Below are 15,981 nucleotides of genomic sequence, written 5' to 3'. Positions count from 1 at the left end.
GGAAGCATGAGGTTGTGTTTCGGCAAAGAGGCTCAAGGTCTTAAGATCATCAATAACATAATAATAATAACAATCCAGCCGTCCACTTTATGGTTATAATTGAAGCTTGTTAGCCATCTGGCTGAGTCATCTATATGCTGAAATTCTGCCAAAATGACGCGATTTTTGCAAACAAATACCAAAACGGTTGATAAATCCGTGAGACAGTCTCAAACAGCAAGGATACGAAGCTTAAAAACACCTAACAATACGGCTATCTCGCCCAGTAAGCACATAGATTTAGATGGCCGTATTGTAAGCATTGCCGCCCAGTAAGCATTAGAATGGCCACCACTCCATAAGCATTAGCATTCCATAAGCATTAGACCACTCCATAAGCATTAGAATGGCCACCACTCCAGTAAGCATTGCCGCCCAGTAAGCATTAGAATGGCCACCACTCCAATTAAGGAGAAAATGTGCAAGATTATCTCTATTATACAAGATTATCCACAACCTAACTGAAATACCTAACAGCTACTTACCAACATTATCACCTGTCACTATTACAAGATCTAATCATGAACAAAAATTCCTACACTATCATACATCAATAGACAATTATAAGTACTCATTTTTTCCAAGAACAACACCAGAATGGAATGGACTACCACAAGACATCATCAACCAACAAACTATTGACAGCTTCAAACAATTATTATACAATCACTTTTAATTTAATGTACATTAGCACTTATGCCCCAGGCGGGCTCTGCTAATTAAACAATATAATAATAATAATAATAATAATAGATAGGGTCCGCAAACCAAAAAATCGATATCTTCAAATCGACTTACAAACTATAGTCATGTGTAGGGGTAGGTCTAATCAAGAAAACGCTAGAGTGGCAGCAAATTTCGTCCATCTCTTCTAGTGAAAATAACGCGACTCAAATACCTTGAATTCGATCGATTTTTCGCCGTCGTAATTTACAATGTTATTATTTTGGGCCAAAACTCTCTCTCAAGCTTTGAGAGGTTGTCCACTCTTTAATACTTTGGAGTATAGGTAGTTTAATATAATTAATTAATATTTAGTAGTGGCGTCGCGCGCATAGCCGATCGGCGAAAAAAAAGACGTTTCGTGATCTGGAGCACAGCAGACTTGCAGGAAATACTGCAACATTTACTGCAGTGATCACCTCCAAGTCAAGTACCTGTGTGCAGAATATGGTGTGGATTGAAGTTTGTTGACCATCTGGCTGAGACCAGCCTCACCCGATTTAGCGAAAATTTCCTCCACGATCCAACAAATACTGCAGTTTCGTGCAAATTAACACCTTTAGGTGTACTGAAGTATGGAAATGATTGCTCAGAGCAAGTATAAACTAACAGCAATGGCTTGATTACTGACGGAAAATTTTACAGTTAGCCGATAATGCAATTTATTTCCGGTGCAAAACTAAAACTCTTGTAATGAAAGTTCTACGGAATTCAGCATGATGTTACTGACTTGATATGATTATAAATCACTGAGCACAGTAAGATGATCATTTCTGTAGCAAGGATGGAGTCCAGAGGTCTTGAGTGCATGGCCAGATCTATATAGCTATAGCTATGCAGGTCATGCAGCATAGTTATAATCATGCACACCTTTTGATAGTTAAATTAGAGTTTATAATTATCTGATCATCTATTTTTATGTGATACTCAGATGCAGTAGCATGCAAGGTCAAATGGTATGCTCCCCAGACAAGTTTTTACATGCCTTGAAATCACATCTACATGGAAAACTATCATACAAAGCCGTGATATTTCCTGGTAGCTAATTTTGTACCAAAGTACCAATTGCATCTTATTCAGTCTCAATTATGTCTATCCTGTGCAAGACATTAAAAATATAGTGTTACTTCTATAACACAAAATCTCTAAAAATGAAGTTTATTATTTGTGATTTGGAAGAAATTTTGATTTTAATTGTTATAATGAGATGCCAATTGGATGATTTACTGGAACTTAAAAATTGACATAGTCATGCATAATGGATTAGATCAACATTAATTTTAATAAGAGCAGTAGTCACATGTCACTGAATTTAGAGTAATTATCACAATGACTTTCTCATACTAATATAGATCTGTTCACAAAATTCAAATAGTTGAAAATTTGTCCTGCACTGGGTCCTGATTTTGAATTTTTTGAGGTAGAATTTTAGTACCTTGGAACATTACATGGAATGTATAAGAGTGGCCCACACAGATAAGATATACAAATATGTACATACATTAAACTGTTGTCTTGAAGATTGCTTTTAGGCGTATATCTCAACTTTTGATTTTATTTTACATATCCTTACAGTAGTCAGCAGAGCCACTCTTCCCTACCGTCAACTATGGAATTGGAGCAAACCCTTGGTTTCTGCTTTTGATAGTTACTATAATTATTGCTAATACTGCCCCCATGCATAAGTAGGATCAGTATTATACATACCAAATAGTACATTGCATATCAAAATGAAAATGCAGATGCTATGTCTAGACTATACCTTTTAGCCCTGTTGAGTATATATGAGGAAGAAGATTTTCAGAAAAAGGCACAATGATTTTACTATAATATGCAATATGCCAGCATTAAAATTAATTATATAGGTCAATTTACACCAACACCACATAGCTATAATATGTATAACTTGCATGAAGGAAACTCTCCAATAGAGCAGTCAGATATTCCTATAGAACAGTCAGAAATTGATTTTTTATACATAATGTCACTGAAATTAATTAACAATCACAAACAGTTTATTTAACTGCACTCAAGAGAGAATAAACATCTTAATGATTAAGACAAAATATACATTACAAGCGTACAGGGGCCTAGACACAGGGGTACCATGTGCTGATGGATCAGTACAGGAGCCCTGGCAAGACTTACATTAACTAAAATTAAATTAAATTACAATACACCAAAAAAAATCTATATATATCTATATGTAATACTTAAAGTTTACCTAAGGTGGTCTAAAAGATCCCAGTCCGGGGAGGCTCTAGAATTAAAAATTCTGTAAGAACAGGACACAGCAATGCGAGCTGCCTGCTCAAACAAGGATCTTACGGTTTTCTTTGGCACTTCACAAGCAGTAGCCATTTGAGCAATTGTTTCTGACAAAAGTGGCCTAAACAACCAATTTCAATGGGAACAAGATTGACAGTTAACCCAGAAAGCTGAAGGTCATATTGCAAGGAGCTATATCGATCTTCCTTTCTAGCTCTAGCAGCAAGAAGATGTTGCTGGGTATTAGTTGGTACTGTCAATTCGAACAAACAAATGGAATCATTAGAAACCAATACCAAGTCAGGCCTGCTGAGGGTGGAGGAAAGATTGGTTGGGATGGTACTAGGGGGGCTGGAACTAGCTAGATAACCTGGAAGGTCAGCGTAAAGTTTGAATGTTTCAGGTAAATGCTGTTGGAGCCCATGAACAAGGACCTGTAAAACTGAATCATGTCTCCGGGTATACCTGCCTTGATCTAGAGCAGCAGGACAGCCAGTCAAAATATGGTTTGTTGTGGGTTGAGGAGCTTGACAAAGAGCACATTTAGGATCAGTAATGATGTTTCATCTGGCCAGGTTCATAGGGGTTGGTAGAGTGTCACAACCAGCACGTAGCAGGAAGGACAGCTGTTCCACAGAGGGAAAGCTTGCTCCAGAGTTACAATATCTAAAATTTATTTTGAACAGTTAATGGTTCCAGTTTTGATTTCCAATATACAATGTGAGCAGAACGTAAGTTGTGGCGAGCATGGTTCTTGAAAGTTGCAGAGTGAATGTTGGCAACTGAAGCCTTAGCAGCAGATAAACAGTCAAGGACAGTGGAAGAGATATCGGATCTGTTAGCTAAAACAGAATGTCGCAGCTCTATAATCAGTGGCCCTGGGTCAACTGACCGTTCGATAGCCAGAATGTATGAAGCTTGGCTGATTGCTTCAGGTGTGGTAAAAAGGGGAGATCCAACATGTCCGGGTGGAAAACAGTTCCAGGAGTGCAATTTCTGGGGAGGTTCAACCAATTTTTCACAAATTTCAATATTGATGACTGCTGAAATAATAGAAGACATAGTAAGCCTCTCAACAGCTAAATGAAAATGTAGAACAGAAGACACAAAGTTTTTAAGATTCATAGTAGTTGTCAAGTATATTTCACAATATTTTTGTAAAATTATATATTAGTTACGAGAGCCTTGGTTTTGTGCATGCAATAAATCGCGTTTCGCATGCCGTAATTATTATTATTATTATTATTAATGGACAAAAATGCTTGGCAGTACAAGACTGTCAAGCTAGGCCGCAGGCCTTTGAGAGTGCCCATATCTTGTTGTTCTCCATAAATCATCAAGATTCTTCTTAAACAATGCCACGGTTGGTGCAGAAATAACATCTGCTGAAAGAGAATTTCACAAATTAACTACTCTGTTGGTGAAAAAATTATGCCTCACTAGCAGCCGAGATCGAATTGATTAAAGTGTTCGTAATCTAGCCTTCGCTGGAAGTTTGTACTTGTACTGAGTAATCATTTCCATAATTCAACACACTTAAAGGTGCTTATGTGCACGAGACTGCAGTATTTGTTGGATCGTGGAGGATTTTTTACAAAATCAGGCGAGGCTGGTCTCAGCCAGATGGTCAACAAACTTCAATCCACACCATATTCTGCACACAGGTACTTGACTTGGAGGTGATCACTGCAGTAAATGTTGCAGTATTTCCTGCAAGTCTGCTGTGCTCCAGATCACGAAACGTCTTTTTTTCGCCGATCGGCTATGCGCGCGACGCCACTACTAAATATTAATTAATTATATTAAACTACCTATACTCCAAAGTAAGCGTGAACAACCTCTCAAAGCTTGAGAGAGTTTTGGCCCAAAAGAATAACATTGTAAATTACGACGGCGAAAAATCGATCGAATTCAAGGTATTTCGCGTTATTTTCACTAGAAGAGATAGACGAAATTTGCTGCCACTCTAGTGTTTTCTTGATTAGACCTACCCCTACACATGACTATAGTTTGTAAGTCGATTTGAAGATATCGATTTTTTTGGTTTTCGGACCCTAACAGAGCAATCCAATGTATGAAATAGGCACTCACGTGATCGATATTCAAATCTCGGAAAATACAATCATAATCTATTCCAAATCACTTGGAATCAAGTAACAATCAGTTTGTGTGCATTAGGTTCAGCATCTCGATTAGCTCAGCAGTCTAAGACTCTCCCTACGATGCCATCACAGCATAAAACACACCTGCACTGGCCCAGACCACGCCTGAGTGAACAATTAACACAAATGTTTACAAAAGGAACACACTGCAGGGTTCCTATTCAGCGATTTCATGGGTATTTCCGCGATTTGAATTTCGATCACGTGAGTGCCTATTTCATGCATTGGGTTGTTCTATGCGTTTACTGGGCAAAATAGCTGTATTGTTAGGTGTTTATAAGCTTCGTATCCTTGCTGTTTGAGACTGTCTCACTGATTTATCAACCATTCTGGTATTTGTTGGTAAAAATCGCATCATTTTTGCAGAATTTCAGCATATAGATGGCTCAGCCAAATGTCTAACAAGCTTCAATTATAACCATACTCCGCATGCAGGTACTTAACCTAGTTCTGGTCATTGCTGACCCACGGCGCAGTTGCTGCTCTGCTTGTCCTGCGCTCCAGAAGAAGAAACATTTTGTCTGTCGCCAAAAAGCTGCACAGATCGTGCTGCCACTAGAAACTGACCAATAAAATCATACCACCAATACTTTGAGTTGATGATAGACTACTTGAACAATGTTGAGAGTGAATATCGTGGCATACGAAGAGTCATACAAACCGCTGCAACGAAAAATCACTTGATTTTTGAAGACATTTGTATCGTTTTCTACCTGAAGAAGGTGACAAACTTGGCTGCCACGCTGGTGTTATTTAAGTTACACTTAGCCTAACACATGACAATAGTTAGGTAGTTGATTGGAGGATATCGATTTTTCGCGTTGCGGACCCTATCTATGGGGAAAGTGATCATTAATAGTCACGTGCAAGATATTTTCTGTATTTTCCGTCAGCCACACCCATTATTGTGTCTTGCGAGAGAAATGGATTACAGTGATAACTTCCTTGGTCTAGTTCTGAAGGGAGTTACTAAACTAGATCGCAAAGAATTAGGACGTGGGGCTTATGGGAGAGTTTACGCTGTCAAATATTGCGGAACGATCTGTGCCGCGAAGGAGATCCACTCTATTCTGGTTGAAGAGGTGGGAGAGGTGGAAATGCAACGAACAGTAGCATCGTTTATGAGAGAGTGTCGTCAATGCAGTGCATTGCGTCATCCAAACGTCATCCAGTTCCTAGGCGTTTATTATCCATCTGGAGCTGGGGCGGGTGATGTACAGGGGAGGATGCGGCTACCAGTAATGGTTATGGAGATGATGGCAGATAGCTTGACCTCACTGGTGGATAAACATGAGAAGATTCCTGTCCATATAAAGTTCTCAGTTGTCCATGATGTCTCCCTTGGTCTGTGCTACCTTCACAATCATGATCCGCCCATTGTCCACAGAGACCTCTCCCCTAACAACATCTTATTGACAGCACAACATGTGGCTAAGATCAGTGATCTTGGAGTGGCTAAGGTGATAAAAGCTGATAGTAGAAAGACAATGACTAAAGCTCCAGGTACTGTTGATTTTATGCCACCTGAGAGCCTCTGTAAGAGTCCAGTTTACGGTCCTCCAATGGATATGTTTTCCTTTGCCGGAATAGTCCTCCACACATTTAACCAACAATGGCCTAGTCCATCTGATCAGGTGCAGTTTGACCCCAAGACCAGGAGGAGGGTGGCCTTGTCTGAGGTAGAGCGTCGCCAGCAGTACCTGGATAAACTGAGAGAAGGAGCTGAAATATTGAAGCCACTGGTAGAGGAGTGTTTGGATGATGATCCTGCTGTGAGGCCGACCATAGCAGGAGTCTGTGAGAGGATCCAAGTGAGCAAAGATATTTACATGAAGGAGTCCCCACAAGATGTTATCACTCTACATGAACAAGTGGAGAAGAAGGATAGTACAATAAACAAGAAGGATAGAACAATAGATGAGAAGGATAGAACAATAGGTGAGAAGGATAAAATGAATACATCATTGAAAGCTGAGAATAACCAGCTGAAATCTGAAAATGATCACCTGAAATCAGAAGTTGAACAATTGAAACAACAGCTGGTAAGTTTAGTTGTGTTACTAATAATATCATTACCATAAATATACCTTTAGTCCTCCATAAGCAGTGTGCCAACGCAACAAGTAACCAGTCAACTTAAAAACAGAGGAGGACCAACAATGAAAACTTCAAAATTAAAAATAGTGAGTCACTAACATTGTTATAGTGTATCATAAAGAAAGAGTGGGAACTGAAGTGTCTCATCTGTGAATAAGAACACTTATATGAATTATACATCCAATTCTAATACTTGCAAAAACTTTACGACTATGCCAAACATCACCCATGCAGTATATATTGTTCGTTACAAAGTGTTCATGTTACAAAGTGTTCATGTTACAAAACCCCAAGTAATTGCATTACACATACACAGCAAGAGGTATTCATATAATAATACAAAATCTTTGATGTCCATTGAATTGTTGTCTGTCCACATCTACACCAGTCTTTTCTGTGAGCACACCATGCATCTTCATAACAAATTAGACTTTACTGAACAGCTCATCTCTCGCATTGCAATCAATAATACGTGTACCACAAAAGTTCACACTTGCAACACTGGATATGGTTCCAGCATTGGTATTAGTATAGTTGTCAGTAGTAGTTGCAGCTGTGCTGATAGTTTCAATGGTAGACTGAGCTCTGCGGAGTTTCCTTTCTAGAAACTTGGTGGTTTGTTGTCTTCTCACTGCATGCATCCTCTATTATAGTGTTAGTCTTTTCTTCCTTGTGCTTTCTCTTTCAGGTTTTCTTCACTCAAATAGTTACCATATATGTACGTACAAATTTTCAAAGTATGTAATTTCATGAATTAACAAATTTCAGGATTTTTGTAGTTATCTTTTTGAGGATCGCTCATTTTTTACTATGACACAGCATTGGGCCAACCCCTAATTTTCATTCAAAGATGGAAATTTTGTGGACAGCCAAGCAACCAGCCAAGCATTGTGAAATCTGTGAAAACCACGTCCCTAAAAATTTTTAATGTCATATACAGTAACTGGTGATCCATCTGGAGTCACTGCAGCTGTAAGCTGTACCAGGCAATTCATTGCTCATCTATACTTATATTACAGATTGGGCAAAACAAATAATCATTGTTAAAATTCCACATGCAAAATCAGTGACTTGTCCTTTCCTACAAGTCAACTGATATCAGACTTTTTGGTTCCAGTTTTGACATCATGCATTAAGTGTTTTAGGATTTACAGAACCCCAGCTTTAATATTTTCCCAGCTAAAAGCTACGTTACTCAAGTCATTAACTTAGAGAAGTGCAGTGTACATGTAACAGCTGATTGTACAGCACATGTGATCACCTTTAGTAAGTGACAAGTCGCATTGTCTTTCCCTGAAAGATCTTCATCAAACCTACAACACTAGCTGTTCCACAGCCATCAACAGAAGTCTCTTTCAAAACCATCTCTTCATTCCAGTTGAAGCGTATTTTGTGGTCCTATGCATCTATAAGATAAACATTAGTCTCTAGCAGCACCAAACATGTAAACAAAACAGCATGCAGTTTCAAAATAACACAAGTACATAACTTAATCACAAATGTTTTTGGTGGATAATAGGAACTAGTTGTCACTTACAGTATATATTACAGGAACTAACTGTACAGATGTATAGTAGCATAAGCAACCAATTATCAAATATGTGACCAAAATTTGGAAAACCACCCATATGGGCGTGCGTGAAATAATTAGAATTTCCATGTTTAGTGGATTGTTAATAAGAGCAGGGCACAGTTTTAAAAATATTTCAAGAATTTTCTTGTAATTAAAGGTATTGAGAATGGCTTAAAACCATAAACAAGTACATTTGCCTTGTAAAGTTTGTGATTTGATTATTAATTATTTTAGGTGTCAAATGTGCCCATATGGGTGATTTTCCAAAATTCGGTCACATATACTCATTTGCTGACACAAGTGTTTTTATTACTGCATGCATGTTACGCTAAAGAATGGGGGATTTCATGACACAAAAAAGTGACATGTTCGACAAAGTGCGTGTTAATTCAATATACTGATTATTGATGAGATAAAAGATTGTTAGTTGAAATACAAAGGTTGATAGTGCATGTAGATACTGTGTTGTACATTTGTGGCTGTGTTTGGGTCTCCTGTACCATCAATGGCCATTGGTTTCCATGACTGTGAGAACTGATTTCGATTAATGCTTTAATGTTAATTACTCAACTTAAAGGAAACAAGCCAAGTGATGGTCAACACCAAAATTACCATTATGAAACATGGTACAGAGCTACGTATGATGAATTTGAGACAGCCTTGGTCTATAATGATTATTATGGCAGCTGCAATGAAGGCAGAGGTTGGTGAGAATAGCAAGTTATAAGAATAGTGTACTCTGATCTAGTCAATTTCTAATAAGCCTGGTGTGCCCAGTACTCATTTGTGCAAATGTATAGAGTTTACGTATACCATGTTTTACTACAAGTGGTCAAGATTGAAGAACTTATAGCTGTGGTAGAGAGCTATAGTCGTTCCATTATTAAGTACTATGAAACTGTTAAATAAACACTGCGTGAATTATCAAGAATTTAATGTGTCCATTGCCACAAAAAGCCAAAAAGGTCATAACTATTGTCTTGAAACTTCAATGGAAATCAGTTAGGCAATACATGGGCACTCATACATTTGATCAAAATTTGGTGGCTTCAAGTGTATCATACTGACTGTAAAAAAATCCAATAATGAAAACGCACCAAGTAGCTACATCTTAAAATTCCTAAGTAGCTATATTTTAAAATGCTTAAGTAGCTACACAGCATTTTGGTAGCTGTACCTATTACTGATTGCATTGACTCAGCTGTTATTGGTCAGAAAAGGCACTTGTTAACACAAACTTAGTGCACTGAATGATGAAAGGTTAATCGTGAATTTGCCTAGGAAATGCTTGGATATGAAGGTATGTTCTACTGAAAATTAATGTGGGTGGCGATAATGATTGCTTACGCTACATGTGAAGTTAAGAGATATTGATGTTTAATCTGATTTATTATCCACTCAGGAGGCACCTCCATTGATGCCTGCACTCACCAGTGGCAGGTATGATATCAAATGGACTCAACTGGCCAGTCTTCCTACTCACTTGTGGGAACCATATGTCACAGTGCAAGATGAGAAGATCTATGTAGCTGGTGGAAATAGTCCAGTTGTTGATGCTTATCATCAAGTGTACGTCTACAATGCCAACACTGACCACTGGGCTCAGTTACCTCCCTCGGGTCATTGTTATGGTATTCCTCACATCATTGGTGGCCGGTTAGCTATTATTGGTGGACATGTGTCTGATAATAATGAAAGAACTAATAAAGTTTCCACATTTGATGAAACTAGTCAAACTTGGATAGCTCATTATCCTGATCTCCTCTCAGTTAGGAGCAAACCAGGGGTGGTTACTCACTTGGAGCATGTTATTGTTGCTGGGGGATTATTAGATGGTACAACTGCATATAATGATACTGAAGTTCTCAACTGGATAGAAAACTCTTACTGGAGGAAGGTGTCTACTTATCTTCCAGAGCCAATGTATGCCTTTACACCCATCATTGCTGATGACCACTTAATCATAGTGGGTTACCATGATGCTGACTTGATGCCTAACTGCAGTGCTTACAAAATACCAGTGACCAGTATTACAAAATCAGAAAAAAATAGTGGCACACCTACCAAATGGATTACAATGACTAATGCCACTCAATGGAGTACAGCCTTAGTCCCCAGCTCATACCCACCAGTGGTAGTTGGTGGAGATGATGAAAGTGGTATAGTGCCAACATCAGATATTGCAATGTATGATGATTCAAGCAAGTCATGGAAAAAGATTGCATCCTTAACGTCTGCTAGATCAGCAGTAGCTATAGCAACTGTCAATAACAATGCCATCATAGTTATTGGGGGATATACTAAAGGAGACAGTATGGCTAATGCTCAATCATCCAGTCTGACTACAGTGGAACTGGGGCAAGCTCAATTATTACACTAAATACTAGACTAGAGTTGTATAATAATAGTAGCTTGATTAGGTTAGCTTATCCTTGTTTTGGGTGGGAAATCTCATACGTATACTCCACCTTGTTTTCTAATATACACCTGCACTCCAAGCCTTCAGACACAATTTACTATAACATATGCTCAAAATCTCAATGAGTATGCATTCCTAACATGTGGTGACATGACAAGGGTGCTTAATTTCACATGGGCATACATCAGTAGTTGCCATGCACTAGTATTATTGTGAAAATCAAGTTTCTTTAGTTGATGCTAGTGCAGAAACCTACAGTCATGGAAGAGCCACTTAATTTTGAGTGTAGAGTCTAAAGCAGTTTCACAGACACAGTGTGGAATTTATGGAATTTATAAACCTTCAGGCCCTTTGTTATGCTCACTATAGTCTCAGGCCTTCAGGTTTATACTTCCATTGACTCTGCATCATTCCCAACTATATACACATTAGTGAATATTATAGTGTAAATGTCAGCTCATCAGTTTACTGCTGGTCACAAATGCCAAGACCAACTCATCAAAGAGGTCACTATCGAGGACATATTGTAGTTAGTTAAGGTCAGCATAGGTCTGGCCAATACCAGCATGATTGGTTTTCCTGTAGTATAGCTATGTCATGGTAATGGCAGCTTCCACATGTGTATGTGTGAAACTGTTAGAGTGCATGTAATTAGTCACCATAGTCATCATTGACATCAAATAACATGTCATCAATATACATGACATTAACCCTCCCACCAAAATCCCTTAGTATGCATGGGAATATTCATGATTTGCAAAGGAAAGTGAGTTTACTGCACTGGGTAGATAAACATGCAGGGTTTCCTGTGATTCAGCAAACCCCCTTTGAAACTTTTGCTTACGTAGACTTGTAGCAGGAACACCAAAATTCAGGCTTCACATGTAAATACTGAAAAAGCAAGATCAGATTGTGTTTATAGTAGCATGATTTCTCAGGCTTGGATTTAATCTAGAGGTTGGGTATAATCAACTTAAAACACCAAAATACACTCTAATATAACAGTCATAGTTAGAAAGTATGATACATGAGTAATTAAGCATTAACAAGTGCAAGAAAAACTCAGCAAGGGAAGTTATAAACACCTACAGCACATTTTATTCCTACTTGAATCAAATAATAGAAAATTTAAAGTTATATATAGTAGAAATATATCCACTAGATAGCTGCAGGTGTAGGTAACGACCTCCCTTGTTTCATTACTTTTAATTTTATCACCAGACCCCTATACTTGAATTTAAAACTTCTAATTTTTCTTTACACATTCGTTAATTGTTTCTTTACTCTTTTTGCAACATAATTATGGCTAGTGAACCCTCATATACTGCATACAGGAAAGGAGAAATACATACCATACGACTAATGCTGCATCTGAATGCATACCCCACTGGTATATACTGTACGATGAAGTTGCCATTGTACTTACTGCCTGTTACACAATGTAAAAATGAAAATAGGCACTTCAGGGCAATTCACATTTAAATGTGACAGTTTGCATGCACAAGAAGCTATTGATTCTTTGCTGTGGCATGAATTGTCTACCTATGTGATAATGGAGAAAGAACAGGGCACAAAGGAGGACAAATGTAAGTCCAGGATACATGCTTTGTAGCTACTGAAGTGGACAAAAAGGTATGTCTATTACCCTCAAAAAATGGCATCTTAATATAATGTATAGAGTGCTGTGCACTAGATTAGACATACACTATACTCATGGCTGAAATAGGGATTAATGTCCACTAGTATAATAGCTGCAGGTGTGACTTCCCTTGTTTCAATGCTTTTTATTTCTCTGATCCCCACTCAAATGTAAAATTTCCTAATGTATTGTTATTTTACTTCATTGTAGCATATTTTAATATGATTGGTGAATAAATGCATGGCTACAGTACTGCATCAAAGGAAGAATGGTGTCGGCCAGAGATATTACAAAAATCAGTTGAGCATGTTGACTTGCACCCTGACTATTATCTTTGTAATCAGCTATTTCTACCTGTTATACTGTTAACAGTACAAGAAGCACCTTTGCAATCAATCCAGTTATTATGGTATTGTGCCCTTGGCTGCAATTACTGAAAAATGAAATGCCCATTTCACTTCATTCTCCAGATGTTCTACCCATTAGCTACACAATGTTGCAAATGAAGGGCGGTATGAGAAATGCCTCTACAATCAATTCAGTCACTATTCAAAAATTATGGATGATTCTCATGACAGCCACACTAGCTAATGCTAATCAACATCTGCAGTAGTAGAGAAAGAAATGTGACACAAAGAAGGTCCCATCTGTACATACAATGTAGTTGTTGCAATAGGCAAAAGACACATCTCAAGCTGAAGTGACGTATACGTCAAACAGTAAAGTAACTTCCTCATAGCTTTAATCACAATTGAGTTATGGTTGACTGGAGGCATTAGTTAGTTAGTCATTTAGTTAGAAGAAATCTCAGTTGAATACATAAATTTGAAATTCCACAGAAACTTGTTGGAAGGGTCTGGGGTCAGTGGGTCACTCTAAAGGCATTTTTGGGCTCAATTACACCTAACCAGTACTGCAGCTGTTATGAAGGAAAGGTTATTAGGTGATGGTGATATGTTTGGGCAAGAAAGCCGGAATCTTTATAATTCCTATACTATACAGTACTATCATATTGTATGATACTACTGTTACTGTATGATGGTTCAACAATGGATTAGCCTGTTTATGGGGAATATAATGATGGTGTATGTTAGAACTCTGCATGGCTAATGCTGCATTCACAAGTTCTAATCAATTCTGTAGTTCATTTTTCTTATTCCCTATTACATATCACAGTACAAATCCATCTTTCTGTTGTTACAAATTTGCATAATGTAGCACTGTAACTTCAGGTGTTCGTTTGGCTATCTAGATGCAGAAAATATAATAGCTAAAGGAGATTTTGAAAAATACATGAAGATGTAGGATTTTTTTGCAGATCTTGTTGCATTCATACATTTTATGATCGATGACCATTGAACATTAAAATAATGTTGTAAGCAATCCAAGAGATTATTACAGCATTGTCAACAAATGACTGGACTACCTCGCAGCCTCAATTTCTCTTGAACATGTTCCCACTATAAACTAGCTAACTGTATGGCCAATAGTGCATCTGAAGTATAGATAGATATTGGTATTGTTTGTTTATTATCCACTCAGGAGGCACCTCCATTGATTCCAGCACTTATCAGTGGCAGGTACAACATAAAATGGACTCAGCTGGCTAATCTTCCTGCTCCAATGTTTGATGCATATGTCACAGTACAAGACAAGAAGGTTTATGTTGCTGGTGGGAGTAGTCCTGTCGCTGATGCTATGGATCAAATATATGTTTATGATGTGAACACTGATCACTGGGATCAGCTACCTCCTTCAGGTCACTATTTTGGTATTCCTCACATCATCAATAGCAAGTTAGTAATTATTGGTGGACGTCTGTCAGCTACGGATGAGTACACAAATAAAGTTTCCACATTTGATGAAACTAGACAAATTTGGACATCTTATTATCCTGACCTTCTCTCGGCTAGAAGCAAACCAGGGGTGGCTACTCACCTGGAGCATGTGATTGTTGCGGGAGGAGCATTAGATGATACTACAGTAGCTCAAGATGATGTTGAAGTCCTTAACTGGATAGAGATCTCTACCTCTCACTGGAGAAAGGTGTTCATCAACCTTCCTGTGCCGATGTGGACCTTCACTCCCATTATTGCTGATGATCACTTAGTCATAGTGGGTTACACTGGTGCTAACATGGCACGTGTCATTGGTGCATACAAGATTCCACTTGATGATATTACCAAATCATATGATGAGCTACAATCCTGTGACACATCCACCAAATGGATTGCAATGACCCCTGCTACTCATTGGGGTACAGCCCTAGCCCCCAGCTCATCTCCACCAGTGGTAGCTGGTGGAGAAGATTACACTAACAAGCCCACATCTGATATTAAAATGTATGATGACTCCAGCAAGTCATGGAGGAAGATTGCATCTTTATCTTCTGCTAGATCTGATGTAGCTATAGCAGCAGTCAACAACAATGCCATTATAATCATTGGAGGATACACTAAAGGAGACAGCACAGCTAACATTTACTTGTCCAGTCTGACTACAGTGGAACTGGGACAAGCCCAATTATTACAGTGAACAGTAGTGTAACTATAGCTTCATATAAGAAACTGCATTGTGAGTTATGTATATTGACCTGTGAGGCCATATTGCTTGCATATAAAAGATCATTTCATCACTATTAATATAACTTAACCACCATCAGCCCCCCCCACACACACACAAACCACCATACATCTTGGAAAATACCAAAAAAACAAAACACCAAATATACCAAAAAAATTGCTACTAATGGTCATATTACAAAGGTCAGTTTATCAGAGAGGCCAATGCTGAGGACATACTGAGATTCTTAATGTCAGCACAGGTCTGACCAGTCCCCACAGCCTACACCTTTGCGTGAAACTGTTAGAAGCATCATAGTAACTTTTATTATCAATAATGTTATACTTGGTCACTCACGAGGCATGGCAATATAGTAGTAGAGTGGCATAGTGCAATAGTTGTGCACTTTTTAATACAATTATGAAACTTTCCATAAGTTGTACTCCTTGCACTGCTTGAAGTATCTTAGTTTACTACAGTGGTATATCCCCAGTATATG

General features: G+C 38.2%; 1 protein-coding gene across 3 annotated transcripts; it reads left to right on the top strand.

Moving 5' to 3' along the window:
- The first annotated feature begins 5,978 nt into the window (after positions 1-5,978).
- Positions 5,979-15,547, top strand: LOC136262926 (uncharacterized). 3 transcript variants are annotated; one of them, XM_066057344.1, is made up of 4 exons: positions 5,979-7,234; positions 7,286-7,375; positions 10,265-11,282; positions 14,463-14,565. In XM_066057344.1, the coding sequence occupies exons 1-3, from the start codon at positions 6,029-6,031 to the stop codon at positions 11,240-11,242; spliced, it is 2,274 nt and encodes a 757-aa protein (XP_065913416.1). In that variant the 5' UTR covers positions 5,979-6,028; the 3' UTR covers positions 11,243-11,282; positions 14,463-14,565. The 3 variants fall into 3 exon arrangements, with proteins under 3 accessions (XP_065913416.1, XP_065913415.1, XP_065913414.1); XM_066057343.1 differs by having other exon boundaries at positions 5,980-7,234; positions 10,265-14,597; XM_066057342.1 differs by lacking the exon at positions 10,265-11,282 and having other exon boundaries at positions 5,991-7,234; positions 14,463-15,547.
- The last annotated feature ends 434 nt before the right edge of the window (positions 15,548-15,981 follow it).

This window comes from Dysidea avara, chromosome 8, assembly GCF_963678975.1.
Source record: "Dysidea avara chromosome 8, odDysAvar1.4, whole genome shotgun sequence".
Classification (NCBI taxonomy): Eukaryota; Metazoa; Porifera; class Demospongiae; order Dictyoceratida; family Dysideidae; genus Dysidea; species Dysidea avara.
The sequence above is the reverse complement of the archived record's forward strand: the minus strand, read 5'-3'. Positions and strand labels throughout refer to the sequence as shown.